The 17,357-nt window shown below is 41.9% G+C and overlaps 2 protein-coding genes across 3 annotated transcripts; one reads left to right on the forward strand and one right to left on the reverse strand.

The window, feature by feature from the left end:
- Window positions 1–1,573: 1,573 nt before the first annotated feature.
- Window positions 1,574–7,290, forward strand: tmem70 (transmembrane protein 70). 2 transcript variants are annotated; one of them, XM_011486357.3, is made up of 4 exons: window positions 1,574–1,847; window positions 2,630–2,729; window positions 5,929–6,139; window positions 6,227–7,290. In XM_011486357.3, the coding sequence occupies exons 1-4, from the start codon at window positions 1,668–1,670 to the stop codon at window positions 6,369–6,371; spliced, it is 636 nt and encodes a 211-aa protein (XP_011484659.1). In that variant the 5' UTR covers window positions 1,574–1,667; the 3' UTR covers window positions 6,372–7,290. The 2 variants fall into 2 exon arrangements, with proteins under 2 accessions (XP_011484659.1, XP_004078921.1); XM_004078873.4 differs by having other exon boundaries at window positions 1,578–1,847; window positions 5,929–7,290.
- Window positions 6,640–11,981, reverse strand: LOC101161267 (E3 ubiquitin-protein ligase TRIM21). The gene is made up of 3 exons (XM_004078874.4): window positions 10,199–11,981; window positions 8,429–10,106; window positions 6,640–7,961 (listed from the first exon to the last, which is right to left on the reverse strand). Exon 2 carries the CDS (start codon window positions 10,079–10,081, stop codon window positions 8,441–8,443), a length of 1,641 nt encoding a protein of 546 aa, XP_004078922.1. The 5' UTR covers window positions 10,082–10,106; window positions 10,199–11,981; the 3' UTR covers window positions 6,640–7,961; window positions 8,429–8,440.
- Window positions 11,982–17,357: the final 5,376 nt, after the last annotated feature.

Genomic DNA, 17,357 nt, shown 5'->3' on the forward strand with positions numbered 1-17,357 from the left:
AAAGGCTTTTCATTATAAAAATTAGGAAGCAGTGGTAATGGTTTTTGTGACTACCTCTGATTTTTTGCGCATTGACGTCTTTTGTTTGTCTTGAGCTGCTCAAATCTTGTTGTAATTTACAATAGGAATGAGAATCAGTTATTTTGTATTCTGATCAATCTTCACAATTACATGTTTCTAAAAGACGTCAGAACTTACGACCACCTGTTCCTGCCAATTTTCTCTTCTTTGGCTTAACTTTAGTGAAATTCATGAGATTAGGTATTGTGAGTGATCATGGTCTTCAGGTCATCGGTGATATTCTTTAAATCTGGAACATATTTTCAAAAATTGGATTTCATCTCATGCATTAGTCATGTACTAGAATAAAAAGATGAACTTGCTTATTTGGTCACTACGCCCAAAGTATACATTATTTCATTTGAAGAAATGCCAGTCATCTGCTGTTTGATAAGATTTTTGATCATTTTTTGTTTTTACTCATTCAGAAACATGGAGATCATGACAAGGATTCACACACCTGTAGAGTAACATGCTGGCGCTGAAACACACATTTCAGAAAAACAGGAAGGTGCTGTGTTTTGATTTTCTTTGAATAGTTTTTGGTCAGCTCAGTTCTTTAAACATCAGAAGCTTCTGAGAGTAGGCCTAGGCTACTGAAAACCAAACAAAAACTGAAAAAAAATGTATTGACTGCTTAAAGTGTAACAGATATCTCTATGTTTTTAAAGAGGCGGCTTTTAGTTAGAAAGTTGAAGAAACATTTTTTCCTAAATATCATATGACTCCCTGAGTCCCTCCGGAGACTCAGGAAAGGCTGGAATTCCAACACCTCACCTCATCACCTTCTACAAGGGCACCATTGAGAACATCCTGACAGAGCTTCACATTATGGTTTGGCAGCTGCAAGGTTCAGGACAAACAACGGCTCAGCAAGATTGTCAGGACTGAGAACAAGGTTGTTGGTGCACCTCTCCCGATCCTGGAGGAGCTATAAGAGCAGCGCTGCCTACGCATACGAACCTCCATCATTAGGGACCCCCAGCACCCCTCTCATGGACTGTTGTCCCTCATGCCATCTGAGAGGAGGTTCAGGAGTATCAGCTGAAGATCCAGCAGGATGCTAAAAAGCTGCTTCCCACAAGCTGTGAGACTACTGAACGGACTGTCCTCATACATTCATGCTCTCACAAAGTGCACTCTGCAATAAGACCCAAAGGATTACCCCCAACCCACACAACCCGAAGACAGAATACATGGATACAGACTCTAACAACCCCCCCCCCCCTCCCCGGTCTCTATTTTACTTTATTTTATTCTATTTTAATTTTATTTATCTTATTTTATTGCTATTTTTATTCTTTGATTGTTGTTGTTTGTTTTTGCTTGCCTCTTTGCACTGTCGTGCCAGTGAGAAACAACATCTCGTCTCACCAGTGTATTTCTCTGCAAATACTATGTGTGGAATGACAATAAACAGAATCTTGAATCTTGAATCCAATGGGTCGTTGGGTCTCAACCATCAGGAAAACCTTGTAACAGTAGGTGGCGGTAAGTCACCAAGTGCGAGTTAAACTCGAAAAAGAAGAAGAAAAAAAGAACGAGAAGAAGAAGAAAAAACAATTTTAACTCGTACCTTAACCAGGGTCACCATCCGTTCTTAAAAAATGACTTATATCAATATTCTGCGGCCATTACGACCGCGTTTTGTCCTCTTTCCCGGATGCACGCGCTTCCCGCCCATCCGCCATGCAGCTCAGGCGTCCGCGTGCTGTCTGCGAGGATCTAACAAGCCGCTTCTTCAGCTTTCCGCTGCGGCGGAAAGGCCGTTCTCTGTCCCGGTAAAGGTATGTGACTGCCGGCAGAGACCCGGCTCGCACTCCACGGTCTTCCATGCATGGATGAACCGGAACTGGAGCGTTCCCACCATCACAGCTCCTTTCTCTTTGTTGCAGTTGCAGAGAGACAGCATCTCATTGTATCAGAGATTGATACAGAATGTCAAACCCATCTTACTGCTGACACTACTGTCAGTTTATTAGCAAACAGAATAATTAAAACAGTCCATCACAGATAACTTGTCTACATTTCCCATTGAAAGTATATATTTATCATAATATTTTATTTACTTGTACAGACCCAACTTGCTACATTAATTTGCCATTGACCAAAACTCGTAAATCATTTAGTTTTATTGATATTTAAAGTAGTATTCTGAAAACACCAACTCTGTTCCATACGCATTTTATTTTACTTTTCCTTATGTCATGTTTGCTTCTGCTGACTCAGCAAAGCCGTTCTTATTCCTGAGTTTTCATGTTAGATTATGTGTCAACTGCACCCCATTTCACTCTGATTACCCCAAAAAAGTGTTTTTTGATTGTAAAGTTTACACTTTACAATCAAAACATTTTCACATGTTCACATGATGCGAACACTGATATTTGCCTTTTTCTGTCAATCAAGCTTCATGATTTGTCTTTTGAATAGGCAAACATTTTGTGTCAAAAGTCACCTTGTGGAGAGTTGAGTGGTTTTTCAATAGATTTCTAATTAATAGAAAGTCCACAAATTTCTATTTTACTAGCAGAAACCAAAGTAAAACCATGCTTTCCGTGTTTTTATAAAGGTGTGGTCCAAATGTTTGAGCAGCCGCTGTCTCTCCACAACAACGCCCCCAAATGAGGGGAATCTGATCTACATTGGCAGCATGGGTGGTGTTGTTCGTGGTAAGTCATTCTCACTCTTTCTATTGCATCTGTGCAGTAAACCTGTGTTGATACTACATGTATTAATACACTTATGAGAGCCATTGACTGTATATGAGAACTGGACTGAGTGACCCTCCAGCCTTTGCATTCCAATATGCCACTGGGCTCCAAGAAGCCAAAATCCCATCCACTTCTATTTATTCCTAGAGTAACAAACAGCTATTACTCAGTCATTACATTAAAGTTGTCAGGAAAACTGTTGGAGCTGGAAGTAAGCCATTTTTCATGGGTGAAGTCACACTCACTCAGTTCAGTTCTCACTTACAGTCAACGGTGAGAACCGGTCCTCAACAGAACTTTGAGAGGACAATTGCAACCTCCACTCAATCTAAATAGATATAACTTTTTGAGCGTCCAAACTAAGGAAGTCCTGATCCAATCACGCGGTTGATGGCTTGATCATTATCGGATGTCGGCTCCCAATCAGTATCGGACATTTAATTTATTATTATAATAGCAGTGCTTTATACAGTGGTGGACGAAATTGTTGGTACCCCTCAGTTAAAGAAAGAAAGTCCACAATGCTCACTGAATTGACTTGAAACGTTCAAAAGTAACAATAAATTAAAATGTGTTGAAAATTAAATAATCAAAATCAGCCATTTACTTCTGAGTTGTTGATTAACAGAATTAGTTAAAAAAACTAACTAATGAAATAGGGCTGGACAAAAATGATGGCACCCATAACTTAATATTTTGTTGCACAACCTTTTGAGGCAATCACTGCAATTAAAAGGTTTCTGTATTTGTCAATGAGTCTTCTGCACCTGTCCACAGGTATTTTGGCCCACTCCTCATGAGCAAACTGCTCCAGTTGTCTCAGGTTTGACGGTGTCTTCTCCAAATGGCATGTATCAGCTCCGATTCTATGAGCACCTCCTGGGCTCATAGAATCCACTTCAGAATAGTCCAACGCTTTTCTCTTAGCCATTCTTGGGGATTTTTGGCTGTGTGTTTTGGATCCTTGTCCTGTTGGAAGACCCATGAGCTGCGACTGACACCAAGCTTTCTGACACTAAGCAGCACATTTCTATCCAGAATGCCTTGATAATCTTGAGATTTCATTTTACTTTGCACAACTTCAAGACACCCTGTGCCAGATGCAGACTCATTTTTGAGTCTATGACCGTAGAGCTGATGTGCCTCACCAAAAAGCTCCAGTTTGGTCTCATCTGTCCAAAGGACATTTTCCCACAAGCTTTGTGGCTTGTCAACATGCATTTTTGCTAATTCCAGTCTCAACCTCCTTGGTCGTCTCCCATGAAGTCCACTCTGGCTCAAACAACGACGAATGGTGCAATATGACACTGATGTACCTTGAACTAGGAGTTCACCTTTAATGTCTTTGGAGGTTGTTCTGGGCTCTTTGGATACAGTTAAAACTATCCGTCTCCTCAATTTGTCATCATTTTCCTCTTCCGGCCACGTCCAGGGAGGTTGGCTACTGTCCCGTGGGTCTTAAACTTCTGAATAATATGTGCCACTGTCATCACAGGAACTTCAAGCTGCTTAGAGATGGTTTTATAGCCTTTAAATTTACAATGTGTGTCTATAATTTTGTTTCTAATTCTCTCCTTCCCTTTCTGTTGTCCATGTTCAGTGTGGTTCACACCTTTCCACCAAACAGCAACGTGACTATTTGTCTCCTTTTTAATAGTCAGACTGACTGATTATGGGTTTGAAAACAGCTGTGATGTCAATTAAAGGACAAACCTGAGTTCATCATGACCCCCTGGGCGATTAATTCTCAGTCTTTTATGGAGGTACCATCATTTTTGTCAAGCTGTATTTCATTATTTTTTTTTTTTTTTAAATAATTCTGTTAATCAATAACTCAAAAGTAATGGCTGATTTTGATTATTTAATTTTCAATACATTTTAATTTATTGTTACTTTTCAACGTTTCAAGTCATTTCAGTGAGCATTGTGGACTTTCTTTCTTTAACTGAGGGGTACCAACAATTTTGTCCACCACTGTATATTTCCAATATATCATTTTGGATAAATAGTCTACTAGAAGTTTGCTTGTCATCAATGGATCATGACATTTTATTGCCATAAAGCAGAGCAGAATACAGCAGCATTTCCAGCTGGAGGCTAACAAAAACAGTTCAGTCATGCTAGCGAGACATTCAATGATTCGGACTTCTGGGATCAATAACTTTTAAAAACTGACAACAAGTACCTCTTTTGTCTTGTCCTAGCGCAAACAACAACTACAAATGACTTTCAACAGAAAATAGATCAGGTTTTTGTTTATTAATGCACAGCAGCCCCTAACTGTGCTAAGTGCTAGCCCAGGAATGTAACTTTAAGACCCGAGCTCTTCTTTGATTTGCTTAGTATTTCTCTGACAAACCCCAGTTAAGAAAATTAACTACTGTCGTGATAAAACCCAAAATGTGATGTCTAAAGAGGTTAAAGTCTTAAGAGGTCATATGAAGAATCCCATAATCATTAAAAAATAAAAAAATTTACATAAAAAATAAAAGGTTCTACTGAAATCAGCTTGTCACGAATACTCATCATCATGTTCATGCTGCAACAGAGTCATCATTCATTTTTAAGAATTTTAAATGAAGATATGAATCACATTTGGTTAAACATGTTTGAAAGTTCTGAGGAGATTAAAACTAAAGTCACTAAACTTTCTCATATGACTAATTATCACCTATATTTAGTAGATAAAAGTAGATTTCTTTTCCTAGTTAATAGTTGCACTATTTTAACTTGATTGTACAAGTAAGTTTACAGAAGTGCTCTAAGTGTTAAATGATAAAATAATGTTAATGAAATAAAAATGTAGGAAATTGTAATCCGCTTATTCATTTTGGGACTTTGTATCGGCAGATACTCAGTATCAAATGACTCAGAATCAGATCAGAATCAAAAAACCTGATCAGGAGATCCCTAGTCCAAGCTTAGTTGTAGAGTTGTGGTTAGAAAGGGGCTGTGATTAAAATTAGTGGAAGGGTCTATTAAGTCGTCGACTAGTCGTTTGCCAACAAACAAGTTGCTATTGCTCTAGTAAGGCAGCCTTTTCACATTGGTTGCTTGAGGATTGGTGAGATGCTGTATGAATGAACTGAAATGAAGTCAGAGAATTTGCATTGAGTTTCAATTTTGAACTTTTTCTCTGTCAATCTCGTTTGCACAGGCGTGAAGTTTTTCTCCTACAGCACCAGTTTAGCCACCCTCTGCCTCGTGCCTCCGATCCTCCTCAAAACTGCACTTGCGGTCCAGGGCTTGGCTGTTCAGGTGGCCTTTTGCAGTTGCATGAGCTTCTTTACCTTCCTCACGCCCATCCTTCTCCATCTTCTCACCAAAGGCTACGTGATCAGACTGTACCACAACCCCGACAGCGACATGTACACTGCCGTCACCTACAATGCTTTTATGTTTGAAAAGAAAACCGTGTTCCATCAAAGTCAGGTCCGTGTCCCATCTGTCAGCAGGATGTTCACCACCTTCTACGCTGGTCAAGCAGGGCTGCTGGTGAACCCAGACTATTTCGAGCTTCCGCAGGACTACAACCACTTAATGGGCTACGACAAGCCCTTCAGCTTCAGCCCAGACCACATTGACCCCGACAGGAGCTGACACACACACACTGATGTGTAGTTGTGTTGTCCAGCTGAAAGAGGAGACATTCGCTCTTGATGCAGAAACTGCTTCTCTACCAGTGTTAATAAATTACCAACCTGTTTTTGTGGCACACAGTCATTTTAAATTAAGGTTTGCTTTTAATTTTAACTTTTGCCTTTCATAAGGAACTATTGGTTCTGAAGGAATGGCTATTATTTTTCTCTTATGTTTTTATCCTTTCAGTTCAGTTTTAAAATCTTAATCATTTTCTGACACTTCAAAATTGTTTTTTTGATTGTGTTTTTATTTTCATGTTAACACAGCACAGGATAACCGTTTTGTAAATTATTTCAGTATTGTGTGGCAGAATAAATAATTTCTGATTTAGATTTAAATACTCTGGCTCATAGGATACAAAATAAAAAATTTAGATTATTCAAAACACTTCATTTGTTTTCATGAAGCAATTAAAAGCAGTTTAGGATACTATGTAATACAAAAATATGAAGTATAAAATGTACATTCACACATACACAACAATGGTATGTGAAGAGGAAGAGACAAGTCCAAATCTACTGCTGTGACAAATACAGGTGAATATTCTTCAATGTGTCTTCAGGCTAAGGGCCACTCAAACAAAATGTTTTGTTCATTCACAGAAAACAGGCCATTCTTTGACAGTTTAAAAGATTTGAAACAGACCCTTTGAAAGTGAGTTAGACTAGTCCAGTTTTGCAAGCTGATGAAGTTAGGCCAGGAGATATAAGATAACGTTTAGGAGATTTTACAGTCATGGAACTGGTAACGGATGACACGTTTATTGACATCAAACTATTTGAACTTCTGTAGAATCTGGTGTTGGGCAAAGAATTGTAACAAAAGTCTTCATGAAGAGTTAAAGTAAAAAAATAAAATAAAAACATTTCCCGATTTCTTTCTGAGCTCTCTCTTCTAAATATTGCTGTTATCACTCATGTTGGTATTGAGGTTTGCAATTGTAGCACCTTCTTATACCCCTCCTTGAGACTGTATGATGTCTGATCACCCTGTGGCTGTTCCCCTTATCAACCGTATTGTCTTCAACTCCCGTTTAGGAGAAACCATTTGATCGTGTCTCTCATTGTGTTTCTTCTGGAAGGTAGGGGAGTCCCGTCTCTATACAGTCACCTTGGCTCATACTGCCAGCAGTAAGTCGTGCCTGTCAGGAAAAGCCTTTGTCATTGGTTCTGTTGAGGTTTTATGGACAGACTGCCTAGGCCTAGCCAGGGAGTGGGGACCGGTTTAGGGTTTGCTTTTTTAGCACACTATATTGTTTTGCTGATTTTACTGAACCGCAGGGTTGCTGAGGAATCCCCTTAGAGATAGGGTGAGGAGCTCCATTTCCTGGGTGGAGCTGGGAGTAGAGCTTTTTCTCCATATTAAGAAAAGCCAGCTGCAGTGTCTCAGGTATCACTTTAAGATGTCTCCTAGATGCCTCCCTGGTATCCTGGGCATCCCCCATCAGGCAGAGGATCTTGGGTAGACCCAGAAGGTGCTGAAGGGACAATGTCTCTTGGCGGACCTCAGAGCGCCGTAGGTACCCCTTGGCAAAACTGGAGGAAGTTTCTGTGGAAAGAGAGTCTCTGGTTAGACTGCTGCCCCTGTCACCAGGCTTCAGGTAAGTAGTAGATGGATAGATGAAATTTAAGATTAAGCAACTTCCGATAAACAGAATTCGTGACAAAAGTAAGGCAGTTGGCTTCTCAATTTGCTCACCATTATGGATATTAGGTTGTAAAAAGGGCAGCTGAAATTACTTCATTTGGTTGGAGAGAGAAGTAAACCATTTTCAATGTGTGACGTCAAACTCACTCGGTCCAGTTTTTATTTAGGGTCAGTGGGTTAAACTGAAAGTGAAATTAGTGGGGGGATTTAAGGGAGAAGATGAATGGACCGACAAACTCTTCATCTTTAGTAAAAAAAATAACTTAAAGTTGTTCATTTGCCATTATTTTACAACAAAACCTCTTTATGATTCATCATTTATCACAATTTCATCTTTTCAAGTAATGTTTTTAAACATTAAAACTCACCACAGACAAAATCTAGTCGATGCGGTTTATGAGCGAGATGATGAGAGGTGCAGAGTTTATCCCTCGCTTGTGATTACCAGGACTGAAGAAGGGCCTCAGACTCTCAGTGAAGACACAGTCAGTGAAGGAGTAAAGGTGAACAGCTTTGTCTACATCAAAAAAGGACACCAAACCCTCCTCGTAACTAACAAACACTCCAAGCCGTTCCAGGTGCCAGTTTAGAATCAGGCTCACAGCAGGGCTGTCCAGACACAGGTACTGGTTTCCATCTCTCAAGCCAACTGCCCAGTAACCGTTGGCTGGGCTCAGTGGGTCGATTCCTTTCCTATCCACAGACTCTTTCACAACACCAAGAGTCCAGTCGGTTTTTCCTGTAACTTGTACCTCAAAATAAAATCTACCAAAAGAGAAGGTCTGCTGTCCCAGGACACTAGCATAAAGAGAGAACCTCTCCTCGTTTTCTGTCAGATCCCGTCTCACCTCCCCACAGCGGACTTGTTTCCCATCTTCAGATAGGATAAGGTAGGGGTTGGCTGTTTGGGCCTCCAGAACCACATCCACTGAGTACTGCCGAACCCTTTTCAGTCTTGCTTCGTGTAGCAGTCGCTCTTTCTCTGCACTCAGTGTTTTCTCCAGCTCTGCCACGGCTTCCAGGGCAGCTCCCTCAAACACTGGGAGACGGATATTTGTGCAAGTTCGAGTCATCGGGTTTTCGGTAGATTGCAGGCCAGTTAATTTCTGGAGGAGAAGGAGATGGTCCTGAGTTTGGGCGAGTTGCTGCAGCTCAGCAGTTCTTTGACCGAGGACAGAGATTTCTTGTTGGAGTCCTCTGATGTAGCCGTCGGCCTCTTGTTCTGTCCTCTTCTGTCTCTCCTCAATCATTTCAATAAGCCTGTTGAGACCTTTTTCTGCCGTCTGCATGAAAACGGTGAAGACCTGGACAGAATTGGCAATCTCTCTTTCTGCATCTTCCCTGCTGTATTTTTTTAGCTGTTCGATCTGTTGACTCTCCAGCTGCCTCTCTCTGATCATCTGCTGAGTTTCAGCTTCGACATCTTGCAGCTTTGTCCTCTTGGATTCACATTCGTCGCTGATGGACGTGATGTCGTGGGCCACATGTTCTGTAACAGAGCAGTGTGAGCACACACACAGCTGCTCGTTCCTACAAAAGAGCTCCAGAGGTTTTTTGTGCTTCGGACACATCCTGGCCTCCATGCTCTCAACCGGTTCACTGAGCATATGAGTCTTTAGTCGGTCAGACGTTTTATGGGGGTCCAGGTGCATGCTGCAATAGGAGGCAAAACAAGTCAAGCAGGACTTGACAGCTTTCATTTTTGTTAAAGTGCAAACATCACAGGGGATTTCTCCTGGTTTGGCTTTCTGGAGCTCCACGCTACTTTGTCTTTGGGTCGCCTGCTTGAACTCAGTGGCCATCTCCGAAACAAAAGTATTGACTCTCAGCTCAGGACGAACTGTAAAATGTTGTTTACACATAGGACACTGGCATCGAGGACTGCTAATGTTCCAGTTTTTGGTAATGCACATTTTGCAGAAGTTGTGTCCACACGGTATCGTGACTGGATCAGTAAAAACATCTAAACAAATGCAGCACAGAAACTGCTCCTCTTGTAAGCAACAGCTGGTCGCTGCCATGGTGTTCAACTGACAGAAAGGAAAACTGAAAGTAAAAACAAATGTCATCCTAACGCTCAGTTCACAACTCTAAAACATTCAGCCAATAAAAAGACAGGCAAATAGCTTAGACCTTACCTTAAGAACTGAGGAGGAGCTGACAAAATAAGAGTGTTTCCATGAAGTAAATTCTGTTTTATCTGAGGTTCAGCTGTTCTGTCTGCTCAATATTGACTAAAGAATGAGGAAATGAGGAGGTGCAATACTTCTTCCTCTTCTTCTTCTTGTTTAAATGGAGGGTGCAGCAACGTGAAGGTGCATTTCCGCCATCTACTGTGTAGAACTGTGAGTCAGAGTGGGGAACTACCTAACTTGACTGCAAAACAAAACAAAAAGCCTCCTCAAACTCAAAACTTCAATGTCTGACAACTTGAAACTGTCCTCCAGGTGCCTTCTGTCTTCCCCAGACCTTTTGCAGCAACACAAGACACAAACCACTGATTCCTCCTCTTCCCCACAATTGCACAAATCAGTGGGCTGTTTCCTTAAACATATACATGTACAGTATATAATGTGTATTTTGTTTGTCTTTACTACATATGTATTAAAATCACATGTTGTCAAAAAATGTTGATCATTTTTCAGGATGTGATGATTTAGATGCAAACAGTCAAAGTAAACTGAAGCCACTTTAACATTATTAACACCAAAGTCACTTGGTGTGTTACTTAGCAACAGACTGTGACATCACAGAAATAAAAGACCCATTTTAAGTTGCTTAGCAAAACACTTCAACAACAAAATATTTTAGTCTTTAACTCTGAATATATGTAAAAGTTACTTAGAAAATTTAGCTTACACATTGAAGCTCAGAAAACATTTATCATTTTAAACAAGTTTTTGTTAAATAAGCAACAAAAGATCATGGAAAAAGATTCTGCAAAGGATAAGAGATACTGGTAAGTGAATTAATGTTTATTTCCCCAACATTAACTGCTTCTGCTATTCTTCCTATGTATGTTTGGGTTTTCTGCAGGTTCGTCCCACTGCAGAAACACATGAATCAATTGATGACTTTAAATTATAATTATAGGTGGGAATGAGACTGTGTGTGATTGTGTCTCTGTGTGACCCTTTGTTAGATAAGCAAACCATCCAGGATGTACCACGCCTTCACCCGACCGGCGCTGAGATCGGCTTCCTCATAACTCTGAAAAAGATTAAACTGACTTGAAAAATGTATGAAAAACAGCCCGCAACATTAATATGTATTATTATTTTCAGAATCAAGCAGTACAACACAGCAACATTAAACATCTTCTGATGACGGACAAACCAAACAAGTTGAGAAGAAGACCAGCCTGAAAGAAGAAACCAAAGAAAAAAGTGAGATTCTCTGAACCACTAGAGTGTCCAGAATCTGAGCCTTCACAGCCGTCTGCTAGCACCCAGGACAACACCACAGTGTGAGGACTAACGGGGATGAGACAGGAAGAAAAAACTGAGTGGGAGAAGAGGAGGTCTTGTCTGAAGGTTAAATATGCTGACAAAGACCTTATAGTCTCATTGGTCCACACTACAACTGGCAGAAAAGTGGCTAGATCCAATTCAAAACTCAGTAAAAATTTGAATGTACAGTGCTGCACACAAATTTTAAAAAGGGAATAAAAAAACAGCAATCATAACACATTAGGACTACCAGACCACTGTACTCCACTCAGGCTCTGAGAAGTCACTGATCAAAAATGAGCTGTTTGTGTGCTTTGCGGAGGACAAGTTAGAGCTAGTTTGTGTGCTTTAAAGAACATGATTGTGCTTGATTTAAGTCCTTGATTTAAAAAGAAGCACACACGTCCTAAAATTGATTTTTTAAATGGATCTGATGCTAATTAAGTGCAAACACTCCACCCAAATGAACGTCTTTAAATTATTGGGGATTTTCATCAACACTCTCCATTTCCTAAGCATTTACACTCATTTTAGAACGGTTCCAAGCCTGAACTTGTACTTTTTTAATTGTCATGATTAAGTTGACTGTCCTTCAAATGTCCGTGCAGAATTAGTGAGCTGTCAGAAGAAGTACTTCCTACATAGACACCTACCAGCACACATCTTTTCTTGTCTGTTGGTCAGGCAAAAAGTAAAAAATACATTTGAATAAATAAACTATACTTCAAAGTTTAAATGCAAAGGGAACTATCACGTGAAAAGAATTTTTTTAATGTTAAATACAGTGCAATAATGAAACTCTTTTCTTTTTTCTTTTTTTTTTAACTTGTCCTGTCCAACAGCTGGGCAGACAGTTGAGAGCTGAGGGCCTCTTGTGTTGGACATATTTTATTTTAACAAGAGGGGTTATTAATCTTCAGACAAACCAAAGGTATGTCTGAATAAACCCCTTTTGTAATTGAGGCCAAACTTTATTAATTTCAATCATGTTTGACAATCTTTGGTGTTGGACCGGACGGAAAAGGAAAGGAGGGAAGAAGAGGGAGGGATGTTAGAGAGGGGGGGGGGGGGGATAAGACCATGAAGCAGCATAGAGCAGACAGGTTTACTGGTTGTTTATCATTACGGTACGGTTCAAATGTAGTACAAAAAGGGCGGGGCCTGTCCACACACACACTGAAATGTTATCAATACACCTGCTAGCTGCAAAAATGTCCCCATGTCAACATGTACACAAAACAGATAGTGTTCACACACGAACACCTATCCCTTCAAACCAACCAGTGTGAAACCCTTCATTCATTCAATCATGCAAACTATTAGTGCAAAGGTGAGCTAACACCTGTGCTCAGATGAGTGTTTATGTTCTTCTAAAATGGATGGTGGAATGTGAAAAGAAGGAGGAGGAGCGCCCAGCCACCCCCACACCCAGACCCCCGCCGCAGCAGCAGCGGCAGCCTGAACCCCCCAACGCCACACAGCAGCAGGCAGGGGACAACCGCTCCCCGGGCGACCAAATCTGCCATCCAGGCCAGGACCAGCAGGACCGCCGCGAGGCCCCCAGAGCCAGAGAGCAGGGAAGCACAGGGGAAAGAGAGCGGCGCCCCAACCCAACCAGGAGAGCAGCCCCCCGCCGTGCCGGAAGAGCCCAACGCAGGGCCCCACCCGAGAAGGGCACCCACAGCCCCAGACGAGCACCCCATCACCACCCAGGAGTTCCGGGCATCCCCCCGCCCCAACCCCAGGTACGAGCCAGGACCCCCCAAGGGAGACCCGCTCCGCACTCCAGGCAGCCACCCACCCGGCCCACGGTTGGTCCAGGGAGGGGCAAGGCAGGGGCCAGCCACCCCCACCCCGGAGGGGAGCACCCCAGGGAAAAAGGGGGGCCCACAAGGGGTGTTGTAAACATGGCCCGACCAGGCTCGGCCACTGTTGGAAGTTTTGCGGGGCCCAGCGCCCAGGGGCAAGGAACAGAACCCACCCCCAGGGACACGGACACCCCTCGGCTCAGGTGTAATGTGAACCCCCCCCCCGAGCGGAGAGAGTACCACCGGGCCCAGGAGACCGGCCCTCAGGGGACACGGTAGCCGTTGCCAAGGGACCCGTACCCCCCACCAGGGAAGGGGTAGGGGACAGATGGTCCTAGGTCCCACCTTCCTTGCAAAATGTGTGTGCGTGTATGTGTGTTTGTGAGGGTGTTTGTGTGCATGTGTGTGTGTTTTATGTTGGAGTGTGTATTTTGAGGGGGGAGGGGTGTGTGTACTAAGGGGGGTTCAGTTAAAGGGTAGGGCACTGAGGGGACATCTCCTGATTACTCACCCTCCCCACCAAGGGGACCTAAATGTCTATGTAACAACTATAAGTAATTGAAACTCTTTTCTTATCATTTTCAGATTCCAGCAGTACAACGACACAGCAAAATCAAACAGCTTCTGGTGACGGACAAACCAAACAAGATGAGAGGAAACCATTAAGGCATTAACCCTTGTGCTATCCTAGGCACTTTAACATTGGGAGTTGGGTCATCTAGACCCACTTGACAGTGTTCTGAACCTTTTTTCTTCAATGATTTGTGATCTTCACTGGTGTTCATGGATTACATCAAATCTTTCCACCTTTATCCACCTTTGTCATGGTAGAGAGAACACGTCAATGCAGGGGTGGGTTCATCTAGGATAGCACAAGGGTTACGACCAACTCAGATGTCCCATGAGCTCGTCTTATTGACTTTGACGTGAGCTGCTTGGCGGAAAAGCATGAATTTTCAGGATGTTTTCAGGTAGCAGATGTGCATCTACAAATAAAAACATGTCAAATGAGCATGAATATGACTAATGTTTGCTTTGGTTCCATGCACTAGAGGACATGGTCCCCCAGAAACTTTTAGGATTTCAATCAACCACAGTGTGGCTGCTTGGAGTAGTTCTGTACCAAACTCTCCACGACTGTAACGACTTTTTCAACAGGGGTGGGATTATATAAGTTTGCTTCCTTCCACTCCCTTTCAAGCAATATTTATTAATATGTCTAATTATCTAAAGTTTGATTAGTTATTGTACGAATGTATAACTGATGATTGGATTGTTTTTTGTGTATTCTAATTTGATTGCTTGCAATAAACCATTTCAAATCAAAATCAAAAACTGTCAGGCTCTGTAGGGACAATGGTTTAAGTCAGGTTTGTTAGTCGGTAGAATTCTGTAAAACATGCAAAGTTGGGATACTTGAGAACTGATGTTTGGAAATACTAGGCTTTTTAATTTAGCTGTAACCCTTGTGCTGTCCTAGGCACTTTAACGTTGGGAGTTGGGTCATCTAGACCCGCTAGACAGTGCGCTGAACCTTTTTTCTTCAATGATTTGTGAACCTCACTGGTGTGCATGGAGTACATGAAATCTTTCCACCTTCATCCACCTTTGTCATGGTAGGGAGAACACGTCAATGTAAGGGTGGGGTCATCTAAGATAGCACAAGGGATACAGCTGACAACTGCAGAGTCATCAGGAAAGTTCTGAGGATGTCCAAGGTGAACAGGGATGGAGAGCGCACAGTGCCCTTTGGGGCTCCCACACTATACTCATCACCACATCAGACAGGACACTGCCCAACCGGACATCAGCTGCAGCTTCTCACCCAGTAACCAGGGCTAGATGGTGTTGAAGGCACTGGAGAAAGACTGTGACTCTCACAGTGTCTCCACTGTCATCTAGGTGCGAATGACCTTGCTGCAGCAAAGCTGGAATGGAGAGAACTTAGAATTTACAATTGTATAATTTTTGGTTACACACATATTTACTGCTTGGTGTTGGTATGCAGTGTATATGGTCTGTATATGTGTGGGGGTGCGGAGTGGGGGTGTATGGGGTGTTGAGAGGCAAAGGGCTCATGCCACATTAGTTCACTGTGTCAATACATATTTGTGTAGTGCTTCATCATGTAGCTGCATGGCTCAGGGACATGCTTACTCAATTTAGAATCCTATTGGCTGGAGAGTTTTGAAAGGATTGACTCATGCAGACAACAACTGAGCAGAAACACAAGCTTTGAGAGCAATTTCAACTGAGAGCAAGAAGGAGAATTTAAGCAGAAAAATGGGAATTTCGTGTGAGGAGCAGTATCTCTGAGCGTGGACATAGCAGAACATTTGCACATGAAAAGAAAACAACATCTGAACAAATGACCTTAAAGTGTGAGTCTCAAAGTGAGAAAATGCCATTGATCGCATGCAGAGAGAGGCCTATGAAAGGCCACACAAAAGCTGACATTTTTCAACTCCAAAAAACGTATCAGAAATTTAAAAGAATTTGTTGAGTCAGAGAAAACACTAAAAGAAAGTTTAGTAAAAAACAAACAATTGAAGAGCTAAATTGCAACAATTAGCAATGAGATGTTCAATACCAGCCAGATATTTAGTTAGAATCCGATGGGGACGTTTGGCAGCGACTAAAGCCTAAAAGGGCTTCATCTCCCATCTGCTGCAGATGGATCCACTAAGGTTTATATGAGATCTCCATTCCTTCTAAGCTGATTGAAGCATTATTTGAAGGAATTTCTTGATTAGAGTTCTGACAGGAAGTTGCTTAGTTCTAGCAGAAACCAGCAGAAGGGACCCCAGGAGGAACTAAAGGAGACAGATAGAAGTTTGAAAAGATTTAAGAGGAAAAAGAATAATGGTTCCAAGCATGAGAAAAGGACTAGGGACCAGAAACAAGCAACTAGAAAATCCCCAATGTTTAAGCTTGAGAAGTCTATTGGGAAAACACCTGAGATGCTCCATACTGTGGACAAAAAGACATTTCCTGAAATAACGCTATAAAAAAAGGTAATTCCAGTTGTGACTGCGTCATGGACATTGAAAGGGAGGCAGGGCAACCAGGAGAAGTCACAGCCGACCCGCATGGAAAATAATTACACAAAAAACACAGAAACCTAACACAAGTGGGGAAGCATCGGTCCTGCTTTTTGAAGTGGACACCTGAGAATGTTGTTTTCCTTTGCTGCGCACCCAGGCAGCAGACAGGTACCAGAGGGGAAGACAGAAAGTTCCTTTAGGGGACCTAAAAAAAAGCCAAATGTTTGAGTTTTGAGTGAATATGAATCATAGAATTCCTGATGCTATGTTCACACCGGGCTTGTGATGCGGGTCCAGGAACTCGCCGAATGCGGGTTCTTGAACTCACTTTAGCACATAGTGTTCTCACTGGACTGTTGGTACCTGATACTAGCCACAGTCCAGTGAGAACACCATATGTACTAACAATTAGAAAAGGGTTGTTGCAAAATGTCAAAGGGGTGCAAATCTCACAAATCTTGCTCCAGACTTGACGTATGAAAGACTTGGTGTCATGGAATTCCTGCCGGGCACAAATTACAATTATTAATCTCTCTTTCATGATCAATTTTCCAACGGTTGGCACTTCTGTGTTTAGAAAAGGATGCTACCAAACCCAAGTCCCTGACTGATCACAGTTCAACTGGTTTATGTTTTGATGCGCGCTCATTCGTTGGCCAGACGTTTAGTACGGACAGAAAAACTTGTGTAGCGAGGCGTGAATGCAAGAATTTTGAACTTGGAAGCCCGAAACGCACAAATACGTACATTTACATATATACATATACTTTTCATTGGAAGTGGTCGTTTGACCTCGCGTTTCCAAGCCTGCTGTGAATGTAGCATAAGAATCCCACAAGACAGCTCCTGACTAATATTTAATACATCAAGAGCTCTTGAGTAAATCCATGTAAATTTTCTTTGTAATGCCAGTTCATTCTTTTCTTTCTTTCGTTTTCTTGTGAGATTGTGAACACATTTTGCAAAGCCACCAATATGTAGTTATACAATCAAATG

The sequence above is a fragment of the Oryzias latipes genome, chromosome 17, assembly GCF_002234675.1.
Source record: "Oryzias latipes chromosome 17, ASM223467v1".
Taxonomy (NCBI): Eukaryota; Metazoa; Chordata; class Actinopteri; order Beloniformes; family Adrianichthyidae; genus Oryzias; species Oryzias latipes.

What these genes read in the sequence shown, in the direction of transcription:
- tmem70 (XM_004078873.4), top strand. Translation starts at nt 1,668, where the DNA reads ATGACTTATATCAATATTCTGCGGCCATTACGACCGCGTTTTGTCCTC. An exon ending in CGTTCTCTGTCCCGGTAAAG is followed by an intron (nt 1,848 to 2,629) that starts GTATGTGACTGC and finishes GTTTTTATAAAG; the next exon opens with GTGTGGTCCAAATGTTTGAG. An exon ending in CATGGGTGGTGTTGTTCGTG is followed by an intron (nt 2,730 to 5,928) that starts GTAAGTCATTCT and finishes TCGTTTGCACAG; the next exon opens with GCGTGAAGTTTTTCTCCTAC.
- LOC101161267 (XM_004078874.4), bottom strand. Translation starts at nt 10,081, where the DNA reads ATGGCAGCGACCAGCTGTTGCTTACAAGAGGAGCAGTTTCTGTGCTGC.